At 41.4% G+C, this 26,447-nt stretch overlaps 1 protein-coding gene across 3 annotated transcripts in view; it reads right to left on the reverse strand.

Annotated features, from left to right (window-relative positions):
* LDLRAD4 (low density lipoprotein receptor class A domain containing 4) overlaps window positions 1-26,447 on the reverse strand; it is a 278,555-nt gene that overhangs the window by 16,137 nt on the left and 235,971 nt on the right. Inside the window, exons 1-2 of one of the 3 annotated variants that reach the window (XM_048508464.1) lie at window positions 20,650-20,794; window positions 16,227-16,381 (exon numbers count right to left, since the gene is read on the reverse strand). In XM_048508464.1, the coding sequence (XP_048364421.1) occupies window positions 16,227-16,331 (105 nt within the window). In that variant the 5' untranslated portion in view covers window positions 16,332-16,381; window positions 20,650-20,794. Of the gene's footprint in view, window positions 1-16,226; window positions 16,382-19,972; window positions 20,617-20,649; window positions 20,795-26,447 lie in introns of those variants that run through there. The other 2 variants (XM_048508463.1, XM_048508462.1) reach the window with 2 other exon arrangements.

Below are 26,447 nucleotides of genomic sequence, written 5' to 3' on the forward strand. Positions count from 1 at the left end.
AACCCCCTCTCGGCACACACAAATAATTAGTAACCTACTCTCGGGAACCTGTGAGAACCTGCTGGATCCCACCTCTGACTTTAACCATAATTTTTCCCAATCTGTTTCCAAGCCAACTTCCCTTGAGTATGCAGTCATGTTGAAGAAGTCTTTATTTCTCCAATCCACCAAACACAGGGCTCCTATTTATGCCCCCATGGAGTCACCTAACCTCCATCTTCCTCCAGTTACACTGTGTAACAGACTTCCCTCTGTGATACACCTCTGAAGATGCCAGCCACAGATGCAGGCAAAACATTAGGAACAAGATCTACCAGACCATGGCCACACAGCCCGGAAAACCCACAACAACCAGTACTATGAATAATCGCTGCATGTAACTGGGGATTGCTGCAATAACAATCATGTGTTACTGCAGATCAAATCTAGCTGGAAAATGTGGTTTGCCATGTCGTGGGGTAGGCTGTGTTTTATTCTGATAATGGTGCCTGAACCAGGAGTTGTTTCAGCTTCCATTTGGGCGGATAGTTCTCAATAGAAGAAATGGAAGTTGAGGAATTTTTGAACTGCCAATTCAAAATGTAATTACACAGCAACACTAGAACGTCTGCATAAAAAGGGGGAGGGGTATTCTTCAGTGTTGTAAATGATATCCCACCATCACCAGGAATACGTTCAGTAGCCGAGTATGGAATAAATGCAACTGAAGAGGGACAAGGGAGAAAAACCCCAACATGACAGGGGGAAAGGAGATATACAGAATGATTTCAAAGAAAATGTTTCCAAAATTCAAGGTGTGACCACTGGGAAAAACAATAAGGATAATATATTAAAGAGTTCAGTGTTTTTCAATTGTATGTAAATTGTACATAATTATGTACAATAAAAACCTTGAAATATTGCATATGTCTGTAAGGCTTTTTAGGGCTCCCCAAACTTTCCCAATTTTTTCACTAGAAAAATGTAGGAAGTCTTCCAACTTTCTGATGCTGTGCATTTGGAACGACTGAAATGCTTTGTAAGACCAGGTTTTTATCGTTTAAAAAAGAGAATGGATTTTATAGAAGATTTATTTCAGTGCTATCCCAAATTGCCCAATTTTTCTAATGTAAAAACTGTAAAGGTCTGCAGACTTTTTCATAGTATACATTTTGAAGGTAAAAAAACCTTCCCTGAATAAGAATTTTATTCATATGTCACAAGAGTTTCTTTCCATCACCTTCCCCCAGTTTTTCCACTTGAAAAATTTGGGCAGAAACCGGAGGTGGAGGTGGGGAGCAAACAATGTATGAGTGTGGTTTTTTAAAATCGAATTTTCAGATTGCCCACCGTATCCTCACATCTATATTCTTTCACTGCACAGATCCAAAAGTGAAGTCAGGTAATGGACAGTTCTTATCGGTAGAAGGACATTTAAAGATGCTCAGGATCTTGTCAATGATGTACGTTTGCTCTAAATCCAGTACCAAATCTCTTCTATCATCAGTGGAGACCATGTAACATGCTAACAGCACCAAATGGGCTGCTCCCTATATGCTATCAAGAGTGCTGAGGGGGCTGCAGCACTCCAATTTGTTGCTAGAAAATTTACACGCAGTTTAGATTATCTCTTTTTTTTGCACAGAACTCCTATTCAATTCCACATTTCTTTCCCCCACTCTTTCAGAAAAAAAGCAAACCATCTCATCTTTAAATTATCCTGACGATTGATACTTGCCTGGTTATAAATTGCAAACCAGGTGAATCAGTGCGATCTTACTGTCAAAGTCTGTGTGAACTCACTCTCATCTCCTGGGAAACTACAAAGTGACACAATAATAGCATATCGCTATACTTTCCCAACATGGGAGACAGAAGCTCTCTGACTCCTGTATCTAGGCACACATTCTTGACTGAGGTAAGCGCTGGCCTTGTGCTTCCCAGATGGGAAACCACAGCAGACGGGAAGTAAAACTACCATGTACTTACTGTCTTGGCAAAAAGAGCGCTCACATGCAGTGACAGCAGGATTAAAAGGAGAGACAAATGCTTAGAGCAGTGGGGCACAGGGCTGTCATCTTCATACCTATTTGCAAGACTGCCTGGAAATTAGTTTCATCCATAGAAGTCAGACCAGCAATATAATCATACAACCATTTGGGGTTTTGTGGCTATAACTGAAACACTTGACCAGTTAGCTAGTTCACAGCCCCTTTCCTGCTCATTACCCCCATCTTGTCAAGGGTGCCCAGTACAGAAATTCCCATTATAAACTATTACCTCATAGACATCACCACCAAGAACAATTCTTTGTGAGCTCATAACGGTACACCAAATTTTTTGCCATTTGAAGACCTCTAGAATAGTCAGAGGAAGAAATGCCGCCATTGCCAAAAAGGTGTGAGGTGTAAGATGTGAAAAACTGAGGATAGTTGTGATGGCAAGATCCTAAATAATATGAAAATAGTTTTACACAAATACTGAGGTCTCTTTTTCAGGAAAAAGCAACAGGCTGAAAATCCTGATACTCCAGCTTACTTATGAAGTTTTCCGGTTCCTGCTTCTGCTGGTAATTTTATGGAGAGAAGCTTTTGGGATTAGGAGCTGAACAATGTTATAAAGCTTATTGTTTACTGCTTGAAAGATCTCTTAACAGAAATCATAATGAAAGTCAAGCGTTAGCAACTGAGATACTTCCTAGGACTGTGGTGGCGAACCTTTGGCACTCCAGATGTTATGGACTACAATTCCCATCAGCCCCTGCCAGCATGGCCAATTGGCCATGCTGGCAGGGGCTGATGGGAATTGTAGTCCATGACATCTGGAGTGCCAAAGGTTCGCCACCACTGTCCTAGGATAATTTGCTTACCTGCCTTTTTATAAAGCGTTCTAGACATCCCTATGACAATAGTGTTCAAGATCAAAAGCCCCTCCCCCTGTTAAAGGAGTAAATAAAGAAATAATGCAATAATAAATAAATAAATAAAAATCCCAACTATTCAGATGATCCAAAATAATGTAATTAATTTTAAAATGTAACACTCCCAGATACACTCTACTTCCCTAAAAACTGAAGGAAACTTTTTTACAACACTTAATGCAGATGCATCAATTGCAGTTGGGGTTCAGATTGCTGGCAATAGCTATCAACAGATCAAGTCCTGTTTCAGTTGTAACCAGAATGAATAAAAATCACTGTATTTTTAAATGGGGTTTTTGAGGGGGGGGGGAAATCTATCTAAAGATAATTTACATACCGTATATACTCGCGTATAAGCCGAGCTTTTCAGCCCTGTTTTAAGGCTGAAAAATGCCCCCTCGGCTTATACACGAGTCCTGGCTCTTCAGGCCTCTGCCGAGGCTGGGGGCGTGGCCGGGACGACCTCCCTGCGGCTGCACAAGCCGCTTGTTGCTGCCCTCCTTGGAGGGTGAAGGGGAACCCTGGCTAGCTGGGCTTCCTCAAACCCAGGGAGGCAGAGGGAGCTCCTTATTTGGGCAGTGACTCCCCCTGATGTCATTGCCCAAATAAGGAGCTCCCTCCACCTCCCAGCAGGCTGGGCTTCCTCAAACCCAGCCGGGGGGTGGAGGGAGCTCCTTATTTGGGCAATGACATCAAGGGGAGTCACTGCCCAAATAAGGAGCTCCCTCTGCCTCCCGGCTTCCCACCTTCGGCTTATATGCGAGTCAATACGTTTCCCCAGGTTTTGGTAGTAAAATTAGGTGCCTCGGCTTATACGCGAGTTTAGACGGTAGGGTTTTTTTACAGTCCAAAGGTTATTCATCATAAAATAAGGATTAGTTTTTAATTATGTAGAAAGAGACTATATTCATGCAATGTTACATTTTCTGGTAGATGAATTATATTAATCAGTTTACAATGTCATGTTCCTCAAGAGGTTTCCATAAGATTATTGTGGGCAATTTCTCCATCTAAAAGATATTATCACACAAGCTTGGTTTTGCATTCTCAAAACTGTGAATTTATGTCTGCAGAGATACATGCCTCTTCTTCAAAGTAAAAATGTATAAAATAAATATACAGAGCTGAAAAAGTCCTTCATCCCATTGTTCCTTTGCAAATCAATGTTCGCAGAAACATCCCTTTACCTCTTAAGAGCAAAGTTTCAAGAAGTTCAATGAATAGAAGATTGTTTGGAGTGGAATAGGAACTATGGGCAATTCCCCACAGTAAAAAAAAAAATGTGTGATACTCATTGTAAAAGTCCTGGTTTGGCTTCACTACCCAAATCGGCTCCATCCTGGCCCTGGCACACGCTTTCCCCCTCATCCCATGTTTTTCAAAAACTGGCGAGAAGGTACATCTTTTTGAAAAACACAGTCCAAGGTCACATCGATGGGGAGGCAGCAGAAAAACAATATGGTTCATTTTTCCCGCCCTAAGAGGGCTGGGTACAAAGCGTGCGAAGGGCTGTTTTGTTTTGTTTTGTGCTGGTTGTGGCTTCGTAGGCATGAACCTACAAAGGCCCTTTCCCCACTTACCGTTTGCAGCACGCTACTCTCAGCGCAAGTCATTTCTGGCGGGGGGTTGTGTTCCCCACTGCCCCGCGCTCTGTGGGGTCATCGAAAAGTGCCGTTTTTTCAGCGCCAGAAATGACTGGAGCTGAGGGGACGCAAGAGCGGCAGAGTCGGGGCGGCTGCGTTGTCGCCGCCCAGACTTGTGGGGAGCGCCGCTGGACCCCGCGCTATTTGGGGAGAGTAGCGCACAGCAAACGGTAAGTGGGGAAAGGGCCAAAGAGAAGGAGAGCTAGCACTGAGTGTATGTACCAATGAAGCTGCACAACCAAAAAGTTAAAAAATAGACCTTCCTATGTTCCTACGAGACTGCACTTTTGAAGTGGGGAAAAGCCCAAAGTGAATGACAAAATTGCCCATTAAGAGCAATAGGATACTAAAATGACTATTGAATGTAATGGGAACCAGGAATGCCAACTGACTAGCATGGGGTCCATTGAAATACATCATAGCACATAAAAGTTATAATGAAAATGAGGAATGGAGGTTTCTGAGCTCTATCATAATGCTCTAGGACTGGAATGAAAAGCCCAAAGAGAAATGTCTGACCCAACAGAAGCAGAAATGTTCTGCAACTGGAATGGAAGGCCCAGAAAGGAATGATGGTCCCCGGAACTTGATAAATTGCTTTTGGACTGGAATGCCCAGCGCAGTTAATCCGATTTCAGGGACTATCATTCCATTCTAAAGACTGTCATTCCAGTCTGACAGCAGTTCATCTGGTTCCAGGAACTGTCATTCCACTCCGGGGGTTGTCTTTCTAGTTGCAGAACACTTCTGTGACTCCCAGGGGCAGTCATTCCACTTTGAGGAATATCATTCCAGTTGAAACACTACTGTTATTCCCATAGATTGGCCTTATATTGGGGGGGGGGGGTGTCCTTTAAGTCCCAGAGCAGTTTACCTAGTTCCATTGTTTCTCTCCAAGAGCACTGATTCCAGGACTGGAACAATCATTTCATTTTGCTACTCCCAAGGGCTATCATTCCATTTTGGGGGCTGTCATTGCAGCCCTCTCTGGGCCTAGAGACCATCATTCTAGATCTGTTCCATATTTTCATTGCAATTTTTGTGTACTGTAATGTGTTCCAATGAAGCCCATGCAAATTAACTGACTTTCCTAGCTCCCATTATATCCAATGGGCATTCTGTCATCTTCCATTGTTGCCAAAGAGCAATTCTGTCATTCATTTCAGCACAGCTCCCAGTCTTGAAACAGAGTATCCTGTACAGGACAACATGAGCAAAGACAACAATGCTGGAAGGCCAATGGAATCTATTTCAAAGCACAGAATCCAAGCAGCCAAACCAACCTGGCAATCAGACACCAAGTTCTGGCAAGAAGTCTCTGACACAGGCACACAGTAAAATTAAAGAAAAATAGTCTTGGGTGCCTTAAAATGCTGCCCCTCAATATTCCTGGTTATTCCTGAATATTTCTGGAATTTTTCAGTACCTATTTACAGGTATCCCAGAAAATTTTGTACACCATCCAGGCACCAAAATATATCCAGAAAATACCAGTAAGGTATTTTTCAGATATTTACTTGGACCAGAAATATCAAACACACATCCTTAATAAACTGCCTGTATCGACTGCAAAATACATTTTATTTGAGGTAGAAGGATCATAGAATCACAGAGTTGGAAGAGACCACAAGGGCCACCAGGTCCAACCCCCTGCCATCCAAGAATACACAATCAAAGCACTCCCAAAATATGTTCATCCAGCCTCTGTTTAAAAACCACCAAAGAAGGAGATTCCACCTCTCTCCGAGGAAGTGAATTCCACTGTCAAACAGCCCTGACTGTCAGAAAGTTCTTCCTTATGTTTAGGTGGAATCTTTTTTTCCTGCACCTTGAATCCATTACTTCATGTCTTAGTATCGGAGGCAGCAGAAACCAAGCTTGCTCCCTCTTCGACATGGCATCCATTCGAATATTTAAACATAGCTATCATGTCCCCCCTTAACCTTCGCTTCTCCAGACTAAACATCTTCAGCTCCCTAAGCCTCTCTTCATAGTGCATGGATTCCAGGCCTACTGTTACCATTTTAGTTGCCCTCCTCTGGACACGTTCCAGCTTGTCAATATCATTCTTAAATTGCGGTGCCCAGAACTGAACACAGTATCTAGGTCAGGGGTCTGCAAGCCGCGGCTCCGGAGCCGCATGCGGCTCTTTCAGCCTTATACTGTGGATCCACGAGGCCTGGAGGTCAGAGATTAGCGTGGGCGTGTCCAGAGAAGCGCTGGAAGGAAAGGTGAGTGGAAGGGCCAAACTGGAGGTGGCTCCGTGTGGAGCCACCTCTCCGGCTCGGTAGATCTTCGGGGCCATGGAAAACGGGTCCAAATGGCTCTTTGGGTGGTAAAGGTTGCCGACTCCTGATCTAGGTGAAGTCTAACCAATGCAAAGTAGCGTGGTACAATTACTTCACTTGATCTAGACACTGTACTCTTATTGATGCATCTCAGAATTCCATTGGCATTCTTGGCTGAAAGAAAAGACTGGCTGAAAAAACACATGCACTTAAGCTCTTTAAAGTTCACCCAGAAAATTTTATTTTGCTTCACTGAATGCTCATGAACTTGGAAAGATACTTTTCTTCACTTTAAATATAATTATACCTTCACCAGAAAAAAACAATTCTTTCACTTGCTATCCCACTCAGTGTCCCAGCCCACTCTGCAGAGTCAGATGCAATCCTATCAGGATGAAGCCAGCTAGTCTAACTCCAGTTTTAGCATTATCCATAACTCACCCAGACCCCATCAATTCCTTCATTCTCCCAACAATCTTCTGAAGTCAAACAGATATTTATGTTGTGAGGTCCTCTGAGCCCAATTAAGCAGAAGTGAGCCGGGTATTAAATCAAATCAAATCAAATCAAATCTAAATAATGTTTAACACATGCACATCAGTACAAAAGCAACTTAAATGTCATGTGTGAAAGCAGTCATATTGCTTTCTGTAGTCTCAAAGAAAAGACTTTTTCACTGATTCATAACCTGCTCAGAGGACAGGAAAAAAGGATCTCGCAGAAATGCTTCAGACACAGGAAAGGAAACAAGGAGCCACAAGGTTGCAAAATCTCTATCTCAAAAGATTATGCAGTAAATATCTCCACTCACAGAATACAATCTGGCAATAGTGTGTTATGTTTTCATTACAAAAAACATGTAAATCAAAAGTCCCCCCCCCCTTTTTTGCTAAAAGAAAATACCAGTTCTCTCTCTCCTAGTTTTCTTAATAAGTTTCATTATATTCACAATTAAAGAGGCTTGTCTTTTTAAAATGTCGTCTCTAGGTGGCAGTAAAATGTCAGATATATTTGATTCTTAGGACAGTGATAAGCATTGTCCCTGCATACCAGATTTGTGGTTTCCTCCTTCTTACAATCTAGTTCTTCTTTTCAGGTGGGAGGAGAGCAGGACTGACCAATCTATTTCTTAATGACTTCAAAAAAAACCCTTCACAAAATAATACAGTCAAAAATACAGTGCAAACACTGCTAAAAAGAGAAAGGCTATTCCTCCAACTGGGCTCATGCATCCTTTAAAATCAAATCTGACAAAATAATGAAGTCTCTCAAAAAGATAAGGAATGTGTAGAACAAAAGATAGAGTGTTAAGTTTTAAGCCAGTACAAACAAATAGAAACCCTTTTTGCTGACAGCTTTTCCACTTATTTGATTCTACGATCACTTGGTTTTAAAGCTTTTACATGTTTAATCCGCTTGCATTTTATCTGACAGTAGACAAAGAACAAATATTCACTTTAGACCATACAACTAGGAAAAGTGATTATTAAAACAAACACTTTAAGGCACACCTTAAATCCATCAGACATTCCAAATACATACTATCACTGTAAACTGCAAAAAGTGTGATTTTATTTGCATTCATACAGTTGCTAAGTGCAACCAGGAAAATAAAACTTTTTAAAAGTTAGCTTTGCAAACAACTCCACAAGAAGCACAAGTCCAAAAGGAAAAATAGAAACAATTCTCCTCCAATTTATGAAAGCTTCTCTGCTAATTCAGTGAGAGCCAATGAGCTGTCATGATGAGCCCTGGAGAGACCTGGGTTCAAATGCCCACATGCCATATGCAATTTACTGGGTGACTTTGGGCCAGTTGGTTTTACCTCACAGAGTAACTGTGAGAACAGAAAATGAAGAAGGGACAATCATGTGTGATTCCTAAGCTTTTGAGAGAAAAAGCAAAACAAACATGACTGAATAAATAATCACCCGGAAGAGTTCTATCTCACTAAAGGTGTCAAAAGTCTGCAGACAGCTACGAGTGCTTCTGAAATTTTGTTTTTCCTGTTGCTCTCCCTGCTACATGGACCCCTCCCCAGCAGTGGGGGAAAGAAGAGGGGGAGGGGGAGATGCTACATTCCCTCTTCATCCCTTTGCACCCCCTTTTATTTCCAGGGGATTGGTTCATTCCCAGTCACCCAGTAGAGAAGCAGTGTCTATACTGCACTGCTGGTGGCCGGCCTCAAACCAAGGTCCAGCCTGTGGTGATGCCAATTTGTAAGAGCTCACCTTCCTTCAGCAGGCAATAGAATGGAACGCAATAAGCTTAAGTCCCCTGCTACTGCCCCCTGGACTTTTGCCAGTGGATGCTCCAGGCTGAGGTTCTAAAATGTAAGGTTCAAAAGATGGAAGAAGCACTACAAGCTAGTCAGGCAATTTCATTATTCATTACAACATTTTAAAAAGGAACTGGCAATATAGTCACCTAAACATAATGTTTCACCTGAACATCAGATTTTACCTCAGGAAACTAACCTTTGTAGGTTGCATTTTTAAATGGCCATTTCACGGTTTGGATCATAGGTTATTTGTTATCCTGAACTGGTTGCCACTGCTTTCCTGCCTTCAACTATAGTGTTTCTTGCAAATAGGGAGCACTATACATAAAAGGAAATCCAGTACCAATTCTGTTGCACTTAAGTAACTTTCTCTTGGGCTAAGATACTTTTGTGGCAGTTTCATGAGATTCGGCAAATTATTTATCCCCTTTCTTAAGATTAGCGATGAGGAAAAAGCGTTTATATTTTGAAAATCACAATCTGTAATGTGTTAGCAGATTTAAACCCTATGCTTCATAAAAAGTATCACCAAGGCCATGACAGAGAACTGTTTAAACAACGCAGGTGCGCTGTTCTCATATGGCATAACTTCTATTATTCTAAGCCTCACACATTCCTGTCTACCTAAGCTCATGGCACACTTCCATCCCGCAGGGCAGACAAAACAGTGATTTAGTTACTTCAGGAATGGTTGTGTTTGGCAGATACTGAAAGCCGTACCCTAAATTTGCAGCTGCAAAAGAGAAGACTCCCCCCCCCCCCCAAAAAAAAATGCATTTACAAGAGGCTACTCTGTACAGCAATCTTTGGAGTAGCTCTAAGAAGCAGCTAGTAAGGCGGGCATTCGTTTATCTTTCTGTCTCAGTAACAGAGCAAATACAGGACATTTGCAGGGGTTACAATAATTTCCCTCCCTATGGATCCCTTGGGGTACTGGCCTTCCTCGTTTGTAGCATTTCAGAGTCCAGAGGGGAAAAGCCCATTTGAATCTTTCCTCCCACAGGCTGAGGTACTCATTAAGGTATTTCTTTAAAGGGGGTAGTTTTTGATGTGAAGTTTTTTTGGGTATGGGAGAACTCATATCCCACAAATTCAGTCCAAAATCAACAGAAAATGGATGTTTCTTCTATGTTCAAATATATTTCCAGTGTTCCCAATCCAGTCTTACTTCCAGCTGTCTGTTTCTTCCACATACAAACTAGCTGCTTTGCACAAGCTCTGTACCTCTGACGCCAGGACAGAGGAGATAGCATTCAAGCAGAAGGAAGTTTCTTTGAGTGAGCCCCTTTATGTAGACAGATGGAAAACAGGTAAAGGAGATATTTAGGAGTAATCCTAAACAGGTCTACTGTGAAGTAAGTCCCATGTTACTCATTTGAGCTTACTCCCAAGAAGGTGTCCATCGGATTGTAGCCTTTGTCAAGCATAATTGAAGGGTAACTTGTCATATAAGAAATAACAGTTACTTTCACAAAGTTATCACTTCCTCTCTTTGTACAGTGACAGGGTTGAAAGTGGATCAAGAACAGTTTATTTATTCCTACAGTAGACAGTGATATATTCTGCAACTGAACAAACAAGGATGATATTGGTGAACTAGGGCTGATAAAGCAAACCACAGTCATTTGATGGGGAAAATGCAAACAAGAACGTAACACAAAGATTCTATTACATACAAGGAAGATGCATAAAAAGTGCAGAAGGGTAAAGAAAGAATGGAGGAAAATTCTGGTTTTATTCATTCATACATGTCTAAAATCATTATCAAGACAGAAGGATGCCATCATTTTTTAAATTATTACTTTGAACCAAACAAATGTTTTATTCTACTACAAGGCTTCCATTGCCATGAAGCCAAGGTGACAGGCGTTTTCTTCAGGCATTATTAGTCAGCAAACGTTCTAAATCTGGTATCAGGATATGCTTACTCCATAATTACTATTCCAAACAACTGAGTACTCAGTCATCAACACCAAGTAAAAGGAAACTAGGCCTTCTCAGTTCTTTCTGTGTCCTAAAAAGGACAAAGCCAGATGAAATAAGATGTTAATTGAAGATTTAAAAAAAAACACCTTATTGTACAGTTTTAGTGGCACTTGCTTTCTCTTATGCTTCCACTTCAAACAACGTGAAGGATTAGTCATTTGAAGTTGATGATTCAATGTCCGGGCCTCAGACCTAACTCAGAACTAAAGCAGGAAACAGATAGCTAATCAACAAGCAAACAAAAAGCAGCTGAGGTTTCAGAATCTTTTAGGTGCTAAATGGCTATTAAAACTCCTGAAATTAAAAAAGTACTTGCTACCAATAAAAATATATTTATTCACATTATTTAAATCTGTCTTTCTTAAAGAGATTCAAGGTGAATTACACAGGGTAAATCAATACGATCAATAGGATGAGGCAACCAATAAACAAAACAATAGGGTTTAGATTGCAGAAATCTCAGAATAAATCTGAAAGTAGGCTGAAACAAAGCATAAGCATTTAAACATGGCATATTAAGCAACACAGAAATTACACAGTAGGAGCATATTTGCAGTGCATAATATACACTGTAGTATAATCCATAGCCCCTATTGCTTAAGCATCTTTCTGAACTATCTCTTTACAGTTCAGCCCTGTAACCTTTATAAAAAGCCCTCCTGAATAGTTCCAATTTAAGAGTGGGAGCCCTCCTAACCTTGGCAGGTAGACCATTCCATAGGGTGAGGCCACAAGAGAAAATGCACAGTTGTTGATGTTACCCTTTTGCAAGTTGGTACCTGCAAAAGGCCCTGCTCTGATGAGTGAAGCCTCTGTGCATAGGGACAGAGGCAGTCCTGCAGATAGTAGAAACCAAGGACGTGAAGGGCTTTGCAAATATGTTGAACTGACTGTGGTATATGAGGGGAAGTCAGTGGAGTGTCTGTAGAATGGCAGTTTATCCTAACTTCTGATAATAACTGATCTGTGTGGTTGCTATTCCAGTGGCCTTTGCATTCTAGTTTCACAGTCAATCCAGGCACAGGCCCTTCCCTCCCTCGCTCAGACAGCTCAGGCTGTTCAAATTCTTTGGGAGGATCTCTCTCTAGTCCTTGTTAAAGTTTATGTTCCTCCTAGTCTTCAGAAAGCTACCTTGAGTGAAATTTGGGATAACCTATCCATTTATATTGAGGAGCTTGAATGTAGTCATCCCTCCTCTGAGATTGTTCTAATGGGGGACTTTAATGCAAGAGTAGGTGCAAATCTAGCTTCCCTTCTTGAGCCGGAAGGTTTTGATGATGAACACTACCACTTACTTCCTGTCCTTCATGACTCCAAGGATACTCGCTCCAATGCTGCTGGTGGGAAACTCATTCACTTGGCCATCAAGCACAACAAACTTTGGCTTAACAGCTTAAAGTGCTACCCCCAACCTCAAGATTATACCTTTGTTTCTCCTCATGGCTGCAGTGTCATTGACTATCTCCTCACTTCCCCAAAGTTGAGATCATCTGTTTTATCCTTCCAGATTGGAGATCTTCTGCTGGGTGATTATCTTCCTCTTAAGACTTGTTTTATCACATCAAGAGGCCAGACATGCTGCTTCCTCACCACCTAATGAACCACCCCCCAGACTAGTTTGGACACCCAAGCTGGCCTTAGCCACTCAAAACTTAGTCATTTCCCTAGCTTAGCCAGCCTTAAATCCTCTGTCCTCACTGCAGATTCCCCCCAGGAGACTATTACCAGGTTCGAAGATCTTCTTAAACAAATTGTGGCTGGTCTTTCGACGTCCACTTTGGGGAAACCCAGCAAAAACAGAAAGAGAACATCTTGGTTTGATAGAGTGTATGGAGCACAATAGCCAAATTCGTTCCTTACATTGGAACTTTAGGGCTTCAGGAAACCAGGACCACCTCGTCCTACTAATAAATTGTAGGAACAACTTTCGTCAGTTAATCAGGAAGAACCAAATGGAACATGTCATCACTCGATGGGAACATCTCCACTCTGCACTAACTTCTAACAACTCCAAGCTACTCTGGGCTGTCCTGAATAATTTTACCCGAAGCAAGCCTCCTACCCCTACCTGTATTACCCCTGATATTTGGCATGACTATTTTTGCAAACTTTTTAATGATGTTATTTTAAGCAATGGATCTCCTTCACCTATCCCTTTAGATTTGCCAAGTTGGCCTCCTGTCTCATCTCAAGAAGCAGTTGAGCTATTAGAGGACCTCAATGGAAGGAAAGCCCCTGGCCCTGATTCTATAATTCCAGAGATTCTGAAATTTCATACTGACTGGTGGGCCCCTATCCTGGCCACTCTTTTTACCCGAGTAAACAGCTCAGATATGATACCCATGACTTGGCTGTCTGCGACTGTGTTTCCCATTCATAAAAAAGGAAGTCCGCCCCATCAGCCTCCTCTCAGTGATAGGGAAGATTTATGCTAAATTGTTACTGAATAAACTTTAGCTGTGGCTTTCCCACTCTGGTGCAGTGGGGGCTGAACAAATAGGCTTTCGTAAGGGGAAATCTCCTCTGGACCACGCCTTGATGCTATTATACCTAGCCAGTAAATACTCAATCAATGCAGATAACAAACTCTATGCTGCCTTTATTGATTTAAAGGCTGCCTTTGACTCTGTGCCAAGAGTACTTCTCTGGGCAAAACTGGCTGCCCTCAACATTGATGCCAGACTCATGTTCTTAATTAGGCAACTGCACACAAATACCAGTTGATGGATCAAGTGTTCCCACGAAGGCCTTTTGACAGACAGTATTTCAATTTCCAAAGGGGTCAAACAGGGCTGTGTCCTGGCCCCCACTCTTTTCAATCTTTTTTAAAAAGTGACCTCCCCTCTGCTCTCTCTGCAGTGAACAGCCATGCGCCAAAACTGGGTACATCCCATGTATCAATTCTGCTCTATGCAGATGATGCTGTCCTTCTCTCTCGATCCAGAGTTGGCCTCAGATGCTTAATGAAGTGCTGTGTGGATTACTGTGAATCCAACAGACTGACAATTAATTATGAAAAAACCAAGGTTTGGGTCTTCTCTAGGCGCTTTAAGAAGCTCACATGGGCAATGAATAGCACCCAATTGAACAGGTTAAGTGCTACAAGTACCTCGGCCTTCTATTCTCCTATAACCTTTCATGGGCAACCCATAGGAAGGCCACTCTCCTTGCTACATCTAACAGTATGTCAGCATTACTACGTTTGTTCCACAGCTGTGGCTATTCCTTTATCCCTCCTGCCCTCAAATTTTTCAATGCCAAAGTCGCCTCGAGATTGCTTTACGGAGTCCCAATTTGGATTCAAGCTATTAACCACTCCTTGAATTCCCTTCAATCCACATTTTTTCCATAAGATAACTAGTCTCCCAAATTGCTTGCCCTATGCAGCCCTTTGTCTGGAGTTAGGTCAAAACTCCTTGGAATCAGCCGCTTGGCTGAGGGCTTTTAGATTCTGGCTGCGAATCCATTTTCTCTTGGACTGTAATTCCCTGATCCACCATCTGCTCTCTGACACCCATTCCAACCCCTGGTTTTCCATAGACAAAGAAAAAATGGCTTCTATTGGACTGTCAGTGGATTCACTTTGCCCTTTGTCTTACTCAGAAGCCTATAGAAAATTAAAAGGTCAACTACTGGATAGAGAGTTCTCTACTCTAATCACCGCAGCCAAGAAAACATGCTCCCCCCTGTATTTTTCTCTCCCATTTGAACAGGGCCACTTGGCACACTATCTGTATTGTTTAATAAACCCTGCTCAAAGGAAAGCCATAATGCTCGCCAGGTTTAATGTTATGCCTTCAGCCTTGTTACATGTCAGATTTAACAAGCAAGAAAAGGCGAAAAGATTGTGCCCGTGTAATGATGGCTCAGTTGAATCTCTGGTCCACCAATTACTACACTGTTTCAGATTCAAGGAAATCAGATCCAAGTATGTGAATCTTACTCCTTTACATTCACCCAATCTCCCTGATTTATTTACATTACACTACTTGCTGGACAATCCTGATCCTTCTCTCTGTATGATAGTGGCAGACTTTCTCCTGGAAATTACTAAATTCCAGTAGATTTTCCTCCACTTAACATTTATTTCCTGTACTGTATATGTTTTTATCAGGTTTTTTTTACTATTGTTGTACTGTTGTCTATGCCAATAAAGGCTTGCTTGCTTGCGAACTGATCTGTGGCATTCTGTTCCAACTGAAGACTCTGAGTTGACTTTGAGGGGAGGCCTATGTTAAAGAGCACTACAGTAGACTACTCTTGATGCAAAACTGGATTCAGGTGTCAGAAGAAAGTATTTTTACAGCTCCATTAACTTCCTTCTGAAGCAGCAAGGCTGGATCTAGTATGACGCCTTAACAGATACTTCACAGAATCAACATGGGTCAGCTGAACCCCATCAAAAGCAGGAAGCACAATGCCACTCCCAGACCTTTGTGTTCCCAAATAGCATCATTCCTGGGTTTAAAAACGGGGAGCTCAACTGTCATCTATCTCCAATCAATAAATGGACGTATCCATTAGAATAGCTTTGTAACAGATGTAATGTGGTTTAACAGATAAAGTTTGGAATAGGGAAATTGAGGTATTAATCCCCAATTGGCCAAAAAGCTTACAGGTTGACCTTGTACACTATTGCAGTCTGACTGATTTCACAGGATTATTAAAAGGATGAACAAGGCGAAACCAAAATGCCAGAACTCCTTAGAGAAATGGCAGGATGCAAACACAACAATCACTTTTCTTTTATGGAATTTTAGTCACAGCTGTAAGAGAGGCTCCTGAGAGAAACAGGACCTTAAAAATAGATATGCAGATACAATTTAAAACTGTGCAGTCTTTAAAAGAAGAGCAATGCTATGAAAATAAAATGCCTCATATTTTTGGCACAGCTGCCTGGAAGAAAAATGCAAAATAGTGATTTGTTTTGCTGGGCCAACTCTATGAGCAAGGAGCAGTGAATTGATTAAAGCTGTCATATTTTGGTCCAACAGAAGTCATGAGCATAGAACTTCCACTCTCTTGCTCTCTGAAACTAACTCTTTACCCATAAACAATTGTAAGCGAAATGCCACAACAGACCAATATGCATTAAGACAATGTAGATAAGTGAAAGCGTTTAAACTCACTGGCTGCAATGATTCCTCTTGCCTTCTACTCTGGCTCTGCCGACTGATGAAGGACCATGTTGATACTTTGTAATGGTTCAACAAGCAGATGATCACTACTACCATAACAGTAATCACCACGATTATGATGATGATCTGAACAAACTCTAGTTCCGCTGGGGAAGGAAAGAAAAGGAAGAAAGTGTCATTCAGGAATTAGGTCAAAAGAAAGAAGGTTAGCATCACAGTACAAGACAAGAGATAAAACCTCAAACCTCTACAAATATGATTTTGCATGTAAAATTCTCAATAGGTTACACAAACAAATCCCAAACAAGTAATTATAAATGTTGATGGAACAAAGACTCCTAAGTTCAAATTCAACAGATGATAATTGTGTTTTTTTTAATGAAGTCAAAACACACTGGGCAGTGGATTCACTAAACAACTACTTTTGGACACCAGTTTAAGGTTTTACCCTCTGGTCCATCCACTCTCCCCCAGCATTAAAAAAACCCCAACTTACAAGCAGTCAAGAAACACAGGCACCAAAAGGCTATACTCCCCCATTTGACCATCCACACCCTGAATCTATACAAGGCTACTCCTCTATTCTCAAGGAGTCAACTAGTACATTATAAAATTCAACCCAAATATCATTTACTGGACACCATTTTATCAAACTTATACTTTGATATTATGGGGGAAGAAACAGTCAAATATCTATCAATAAATTCAGAAGTTGTGCTGTTATAAAACACCTGAGATATCATATGTACATCTTCAATAAGTCACCTTATAAAGTATTGGGTCAGAATAGATATATGATGGATGGGTGGCCACTGCAAACTTGTCATAACAACTGTAAGATGTGGTTGGAAGTACATTCTCTATAGGAGATCAACTGCAACAGGGGTCTTGAATGGCTGGTACCTCCTGCATGTAGAATATCAACACAACCCTAATCCTACAAGTACAGGAAGGTACATTATGATGCTTATAACTATGTTCCACTCATTATTTCAAGCAACTGGAAACTATGAAGTAGTCTTTCAAAACACTTCCACAGTGGAATTTTTACAACTACCACCACAGTGAAAGTACAACAAAATGGGAACATAATGACCAGAAGGTTTCCTTTGAGGAGAAGAGATTCTTGACTGTGCAAAACACCCTTAAAGCCCCCCCCCCCAGTGGTTGTGGGGAGAAATAAGAACTACATTTGCAGAGATTATAGTCTTGTTAGGGTGCTTTTTTTGCAATAAAACCATGAAGATGAGACTCACTAAGGTTTTACAAAGTCATGATGCCCACGAAGTGTCTTAATGATAAAGAAAATGCCCCAGGGTACTGCAAATGTTTTCCTTTTGGAAGACATGATAATTGCTTTACACGCCTCAGATTCAATTAATATATCAATTAAAATTATGGCACTTTGGGACAAACTTGTCACATCATTAATCTTGAAGGATCGCACCTTTAGCCATTTGAATTGGCAGAAAAATACATCAATAACAGAACAGCACACAAGTATGAGCTAGAAAGAGAAAACACTTTTCCCCATACAATTTTTCCCTTGTAGCACATAGAAACCAAACTTAACATATGTATGGTAACTATTCCAGTTTTTAGTGGATCACATTTTGGCATTTTTTTGAGCAAAGCACGTCTCTGGTTCATCTTACTGAATACACTGAGATAGCAAAGGCAAACAAGTAAATGTAGAACATGTTAATCAAATGCCCGGCTTTTCAATTTACAAAAATATCTCAAAAAGCTTACTATAATATATGAACAGAAGAGCTGACACGGGGTTACCTACAGCATTTCACAGCAGAAAGAAAAGAATACAATAAGATTGCAAAACGTTTGGCAATTTTTTAAAAAAATGGGTACTGATAGAAATATTCTAACATTTTCTTAAAACTTTGCTTGTGCTGGAGTACAGAGTTTAAGCAGAATAAAGTAAAATAAACCTGCATATTACTCTATAACGTTCTATTTCAAATCAGTCTGCAAACAAACCAATGTTTTTTAAAGCCAGTTTCCTCCTCTCTACAGGAACCAACTATATGGTAGTTGGTTAGTGGCAGAATAAAACACTTTCAGGACAGACATAGCTACTTCCCTGAATAGCCAAGCCTACACAAAAATGATCATATAATTTTACTGAAGACTACAGAAGTTATTTGAACACTAGGAGATTAAAGAGACTCCTTGATAGGCATCTGCAGTACACACTGTTTCCCTTTTTTACTTTTGTAGCTGCTTCTTCACTATGATCATCAATGGTCAAGTACAAATGCCCCAATACAGCTAGTTAGACACACTTACTACTCTCGCTAGGAACACCAAACTCAAAATCAAAGTGCTCATATTTCCTCGGATCATTCTACCATTAAAGCAGTGATCACAGGGTTCAAAGTAAACCATTTGTATCTGTGCCCTACTCTTTTGATTTCATTGAGGACAGTATATTTTCAATTTAAAATACAATGGATTCAAAGTTTCTGACCTACAGGATCCCATAATGCCAATTATTTCAAACATGAACAACATATATATTTCAACTGGAAGCATGCAAAATAAATAATATCTATTTAGGCTTTCCTGGAATGCAGTGGTGACTAGAAAGACATGCTGCTTCGGTTCTGTAGAAGCCAAAAATATCACCTTCGAAGTTTAATCAAGGACCCCACACATTGATACCAAAGGATTGTTTTTCTTTTTCAGCGAATAGATAACTCTCTGTTTGCAAAGTATTAAACAGACTGGAGGGAGAGGATTAAAAATGTACTGTACACAGTTTCCAACTTCAGTCACAGTATTATTTCTCACTCTGTGCAGTCTTCCCACACGCTCTCCTGTACCACTTGTCTCTACAACAGGTGAGAAATCACTTACGTTCCAAAAACCCAGCACTGGGTACATTTCCATTAGGTATGGGAAGAGAATTTTTACACAAAGGCCTTCATTTACACTTATATAATCACATAAACACTTACGGTTAGATCAGTCCCTTCCTTTCAGACCTTCCCTTAGCACACACCTTCAAAAAATCCTTATGATGGCAAAATAGTGCTACACTAATAAGGATCACAGTACTAAAAAGGCATATTAGTCTATGTATTAATTATGACTGAAATTTAAATTTCTAAAAAAAACACAGTCTTTGGAACACAGAGACACACACCAAAATTAAAAGCATCAAAATTAAAAGTATTTGATTATTAGAATATCACATGTGAGAAACCATCTCTTGCCCCTTATATCAGGCAACTACAGACATCTCCATCTTCACAGCCATGTAAGGAAAGGGGCACATGGGCATTCATGTCTACCACATCCTTTTGCCCTATTCCATCTGGAATAAATATCACTCTTTGCTCTGACCTCAGCTTTAATAACACAGCCATTTTCTCCACCCACATTCATGGACTGAAAAGGAAGGAAACCCATCCTTTTATAGCTCTTCCACTGTCCTGAGCAGAAGTAGGACAAGGCAACTGAAGTTATCATAAGAATTCTCCTATGTCAAGAGATCTTCAGCATGCATCTTACCCTGAACTCTTTGGCCAAAGAAAAATAATATATACTTCAGAGACAGATAGTTAAAAATAAAAGCAATTTTAAAAAAGAAACTCGGAAAGTTAGAAGGCTTGAATAAATTAATTAATAGAGGGCAGGGCTAAACTGCAATTAAAAAAAGACACTTAGAAAGCAAGAAGGCTTTTCTAAATGAATTAATGGAGGGGAGGGGTCGATACCTCTTTCAAAGACCAGGTCGTTCAACTGAGCATCCTTCAGAGTGGTCCTGTTAAGCCGGTCACTGGACATGCTCGTTTCCTGCCCGGGGAAAGGAGCTCCGCAGCGCGCGGGACATCACCAGGCTGCCTCGAGCCCCCTGCAGCAGCCGGGCAAGGTCCTCCGACAGTCTCCACTCGCCAAGCGGGCTGGCCGGCTTTCCCCTCGCCGGCGGGGACGGAGCCCCGCCGCTACCAACCGCAACGTCGTCGCGCGGGCTCCACTTGCAAGCGGAGGTACCCGGCTCCTGGGCACGGCAGAGATCCAGCGCCGCAGAAAGGGACCGGGGGCGGCCGAGGCAGCAACTCCCGGAGGCCTCGCATGTTTCCCGGCTGACTGCAAAGGACCCAACAGAGCCTCCTCCGCACCCCACTAATTGTGACCTTGTCTAGAAAGGCGGCAAGCCAACTGGTCGTGTTAGGGAGCAGCTGAGAAAGGTAAGCCGACCCTCTCTAGCCAAACGCAAGCGTCACACCAACCTGTCAGGTTAGGGGGCAGCTGAAAAAGGCAAACACTTCCTTAAAAAAAAAGTCCTACTATTCTTGTTCTATCTATTTAGAAAGATGAACGTGAAGCAGAAGAGAGGGGAGGAACCCAGGGTCGTGGGTGCAAATAAAGCCGGGGGAGATGTCGCTCTTACCCGCTTCCCACACATGACTGCTCCGCCGCCGCCGCCGCCTCGCTCTTTAAACCAAGCCCCGTCGCCGCTTCAGAGGCTCCTAATTCTTCCGCATTTCTGCTCCAGCGCGACGCGCGTCACTCCAAGCCCAGACCGCGGCCTTCAGTCAAGCGGCGCCGCTTCCTCCACTCCCTCCCCTCCGCCCCGAAGTCACTGGCGATTGGGAGCTGCTCGCACACGTGCTCCTGCCCAAGCGGGCGAAGCGCCACTAGGCCGCCCTGTAGCAGGAAAGCCTGCCAGGAACTTCGCTCCTTGGCTCTTCTTCTCCTCTTCCTCCCTGGTGGGCGGCCCTGCTGCAGAAACTCTCATGCCTCCCTGTGTGTCTGCCCCCGGTCAGAAGCCGCCTGAGACGTGCAAGGCTACACTCTGGGAGGGAGGGGGCTCTTTTATAGTTGACAAGTCTCACCCCACCTTTGGAGACTTAAGTAACCTGGGAGAGAGGGGACCTCATAATGTGTATTTATATATGGCAATGGGGTTTCCTTCTGTGGGGCTACCCACCATAGATAGAAAAAAACCCAGATTCCCTGCATCTTCCCCTTTACTTTTTCCGTCTACTTAGGCAGAAGTTCTTCGCACAACACTTTGCTACAAAAATATCATGCTGTCCCTTGGCTTACACTGGTTGAAAAAGAGAGTAGGCGTTCAAGGAGGCTAACTGTCATCCTTAAAAAAGTGTAGCTGGGCTCCACTGAACAAACCTGAGTAGGGTTCTGAGTAGACCGTAAGTTTTAAATCAATCAAAGGCTATTGAGTCAAAAGAAGCCTCCATGATCAGAGGAAGGAAGACACTGAAGGGGGACTTCATGCTCAATTTTTGGTTCCCTAGAATTAACTGGCTAGCCAGGAAGAGAGACAGGAGGAAGCCAGCCCCCTTCTCCCCAGTTCAGCACAGTCTCTTTTTCAAAAACATTTTATTGAATTTTAATTCCATATTACAAAGCCATTTCTGACTGAAAAGTATGATAAAGGTTTCACGAATAAAAGGAGAATGTATAATGGCTAAATGTTTTGCACTATATGAAAAATGTAAAGGGAAAATTGGGGGCATATATATAAATATGGTTGATTATAAAGATTTTATGATAAGAACATTGAATCAAAAATGGGAGAAGGAAGGTTTTCTAAACACCGGGAAAACTGAAAATCTAATTCACAGTTGGAAAAATATAAAGATTGAGAAATATATGGAATTGGAAAGAAAAGTGATATTGAATTGGTATAGAACACCAAAACAATTAGCATATATGATTAAAGGACTTAGTTCCAAATGCTGGCACTGTGGAGACCAGGAGGCATACAATAGTCATATGTGGATGGAATGTACAGAAGTGAAAAAAATTTGGGCAATTGTAATGATATATATCAAAAAACTGGTGAAGATTAATATTGGTTTAAATAATGATTTAATGTCCGTGGGTGTAATGGACAATAGAAGGGTGGATAAAAATATAGCTATATGTATAAAATAATGATTAGAGCAGCGCATGCAACAATAGCTTTAGGCTAGAAAGAAAAGAAAAAATGGACAATCCAGAAATGGTTGGAGTACATTTGGGAACAAGTGACACTGAACATTTTCGATATAATAACAAAAAATAAACTGTGGCAAGATAAACAGAGCGAAATCTTGAAGATATGGACAATATATGTGGACTGGATGAAAGAAGCTGGAGTCAATAAGGAAATATGGGAGAAGAGAACACAAAGAATGAACTTACTGCTGTTTGTTTGATAAAATCATGAAGAAAACACGGGGGGAAAGGGGAAAATGTATTGTTTGAAAATGAATGAAGAAGAGTACTAATATAAACTGTAATGTTCAAATGATACAATAAAAACATTAAAAAAGAAAAGTATGATAACAATAAAATAATAACAAGGTTATTTGATAGTAGTCACTGTCTCAAACTAGTATACCTTACAGGATCTTCAATTTTAAAATATTTATACTTCATTTGTCTCCCCAAGGAGGACCCATGGTAACTTTAAACATCCCCTCCTCTATTTTATCCTCACAACAACCACCCTCTTAACACAAGTTGGGCTGGGAGTAAGTGACTGGCCCATGATCATCCAATGAGCTTCCATGACCGAGCAGTGATCTGAACCAGTGATCCAGATCCTAGTGCAACATTTAATCCTGCTCAAAAATGAATGCAAAATCACCAAGATGATTTTCCTGCCAGGATCATATTTAACTAGCCGCTTTAAAGTAAAAGCAGAACGTCAAATTTTCACTGAAGGAGGATATAACATGGTTACTGATGAAATAATTATGGGAATTTTTCTTTGGTAGCAATGTGGAAATCAGTGTTTGGTGGCCAAATTGACTACAAGGCAATTTATTTGGGGAGGGTGGGAAAGAGCATTAATTCCCTTGTAAAAGAGATTATGTTTGGCAGGTAAATTTATTGATGGGAAATTTATTTTGGGAGTTCTGTGCTAGCATCTTTAGTTCCATTTCTGGACCTGGAATGCTCCATTGTGTTATAAAAATCCTACAACCAGAAAACCATGACAAGCAAAGAGAGGGGGTAGAAGCTTTCTCCCTGCTGTATTAGTTTTAAGTTTACACGGAGTTGTTAGTTTACTCCTTCATACAGTTCCCTGTGTTCTAAAGTCATACATTCCACCTTATTCACAAGCATGGAAACTCCTTTTATTTTATTTACGTTATTTATGGTCTACCTCTCCCACTGGGACTCAAGGCGGATTACACAGAGTCAATACAATCAACAGGATGAAACTTTCAATAACTATGAAATTGGATTTGGGATGTAGAACCAACCGGAAGTTTGAAAAACAGAAGTGAAGCAAAGCATAAATGATAACCTGACACATTAAATGATGCAAAATGACAGAGTAGGATTTAAATTACAGCAAACTGTAGACAGTAGTATAGACTACAGACCTTAATAATTGACCAAGTAGCTTTGTGAATCATTTAGTACAGTGGAACTCTATTGCCTGCAAAGAAAAGTCATCTTACACAATTCAGTTTTTTTAATGGTGCACCTCAGCTGACTGAACTGTCATCTTTCTGTGGAACAGTATAAGCATGTTAAAGTCAATGGGCTTCTTGGAATGATAATACTCTGCTTACAACTGCACTGTTCATTACAGAATCTGTTGTAGCCCTATAAACAGAATTACTGATGTGATTTTTTTTAGTTCAAATTTCTTCTGTGCAGTGGCACTTCCAATATTGTAAACTTTACTTCAGGAGTTTACACTGAGATTTAATGTACAAGATACAGATTGAGAGAGAGATACAGAGGATGACAGTGTCTATGCCTTGCAGGAAATCCTGAATTCAAATTCTCATTTGACCATGAAGTTCACTAAATAACCCTGGCCTGGTAACAGTTCTCAGCCTACTTCGAAGGGTTGTTATGGGGAAGGGTTTTCATAGGGTTCCCAATCCTGGTTTGAGAAATTCCTGGAGATTTGGGGGGTGGGGCCTGAGGAGGGTGGGATTTGGGAAGAGAAGGCAACTTAGCAGGGTATAATGCCATAGACTCCACCCACCCCCCGCGAAGCCATGGAACCTGATCCCTGTCATCTGAAGATCTGCTGTAATTCCAGGCAATCTCCTGGCTCTATTGGGGGTTGGCAATGCAAAAATGTAGGATAAGCGGAGTGAATAAATGGTTCTGGTGGGTTTTCCAGGCTGTGTGGCTTTGGTCTGGTGGATCTTGTTCCTAATGTTTCGCCTGTATCTGTGGCTGGCATCTTTAGAGGTGTATCACAGAGGGAAGTCTGTTACACACTGTGTCCCAATGCGTAACAGACTTCCCTCTGAGTGTACCACACAGCCCGGAAAACCCACCAGAACCAGTTGAATCCAGCCGCGAAAGCCTTCGACAATACATTGAGTAAATAAGACTTTCCACTTCAAAGTCTATGAAAAAATGCATTTTATTTATTAGGATTCACAAAATGGATCTCTGTTCCCCCTTAAAGTAACCATGCAAGGTTGTGTGCTTTGAACCTCAGTATCCCAAATCCGGAGTTACTGTTATTTATAAAAATAAGCCCAAACTTACTTTGTGGCACCTGTGGTTTTGATCATTTTGAATTATATTTTATTTTAGTTTTAATGCAATTAGGTGTGAGAAAGTAAACAGATGGCACCAGCTTGAGGATTAGAAGCAGAAGCCAAAATAAATAAGTTTGGAGGAATGACTCAAAACAGAAGTGAAGTATTTAGACTTTTTATGTTAACAGACCTATTCAAAGGTGGGGGAGCAAAAGGCTTGAGGGAGCAGTGAAGTCTTGAAGGACCACGTCTGCTCTCCCCAGAACACTTGCCCCAGTGGTGGAGGCAGACACCCTGACAGCTGCCCACCCCTCAACCCCAGCGGGATAAAATTCAGGAGACTGGACTGCAGTGTGGCTGCACTGGCATTCTGAAAGAATGCCAGCATGGGAGGGGGCATTCCTGCGGGATTTCAGGCCAGGAGCACAGCACTCTCTGGCCCTCTGACTTAACGCCACCCTTTGGTTGGAGTAAGTCCTGTAAATCCTATGGGACTTTCCGATGGGGGGAATTTGAAGCTTTTTGCTTTTTTCTTTTGCTCCCCACTCCTTTGGAAAGCCCTCTTGGAGATGGTGGCACGGCGTTGTTGCTGCATCCCGCTGCCTCCAGCTTTGGATGGGGCTGCCCCTCACACTTAAAGCTTGCTTCATTTCACAATATTAGTAACTGGTTCAAAAACTAACTTGAAGTATGTAATCTTTCAAAGGTTTGATGAAATCTCCCCTAAAATCTCTTCATAGATAAACACAGCTGTGCTTCATCTACCCAATCTATGTGGTCCACCCACAGGTCATTAAGTGCCTTGTTTGTATGCCAGATTCTGTTTATGCTATGAAAGGATTAATTATAATGGGACACAAAACACTGCCATTCCAACGACGAGTTGAGATTCTGAGGTGAATGTGTCCAAAGGTGTCTTGTAAAGCAGAAGATCCTGAATAGTAACTTTGGGGTGGTTTTCAGGCTGAGGTTGCTACCTTACTGGCACATTCAACACATTGCACACATCAGAAAATCACAGGTTAGGTTAAATTTAGATTTGGGAGGAATCTGAGTTCAAGCCACTGTCTGGTTTCTAGTAAATCAACCACAGTAAAACAATCTGGAAATATCAGTATATTGACCTAAAGGTTAGGAGGAAAAAAGACTTTAAAAATGTGTAAAGTAGTTTAAACACTGGCAGTTCTGACAGTTTAAATTAAGACCATTCGCAGACACTGCCTATTCCTTGTCAAACTTTCCTTCACAACTATAAGGGATAGTAACTTTTGGTTTAAAGGAGGTGGGGACTAAATAGAAAGTGAAAATTAAAGTTTTGGATTATTTATTTCATATGTCTTCTAGGCGTTATACTGTACAGCAGAAGGGTACACAGCACACATTCTGTTCTCATAAATGGATTGAAAAAAGAAGGCACTATAAACTCTAAAACTGGGCTTCACTCAACAGTTTGTCTCTGTGCTGAGATATAAGCAATTCCCCACTGCAAATGAAAAAGCAATGAGAGACAGAATGGACCGAAAAGGCTACTATAAATCTTGAATGCACAAATTAGTTGAGGTCTCTTCAAACAAGGAGAACATCCCTAAAGGGATAAAATGTCTGGGTCATTGAGAATCAGGATTTTGTGCAGGGACTCATAATGTTCAACACCGGTATAGAGTGACTGCCTGTTAATTCAATCACTGGCTAATTTGATTCTATTACAACCTCAGGA

This window comes from Sphaerodactylus townsendi, linkage group LG09 (assembly GCF_021028975.2).
Source record: "Sphaerodactylus townsendi isolate TG3544 linkage group LG09, MPM_Stown_v2.3, whole genome shotgun sequence".
Classification (NCBI taxonomy): domain Eukaryota; kingdom Metazoa; phylum Chordata; class Lepidosauria; order Squamata; family Sphaerodactylidae; genus Sphaerodactylus; species Sphaerodactylus townsendi.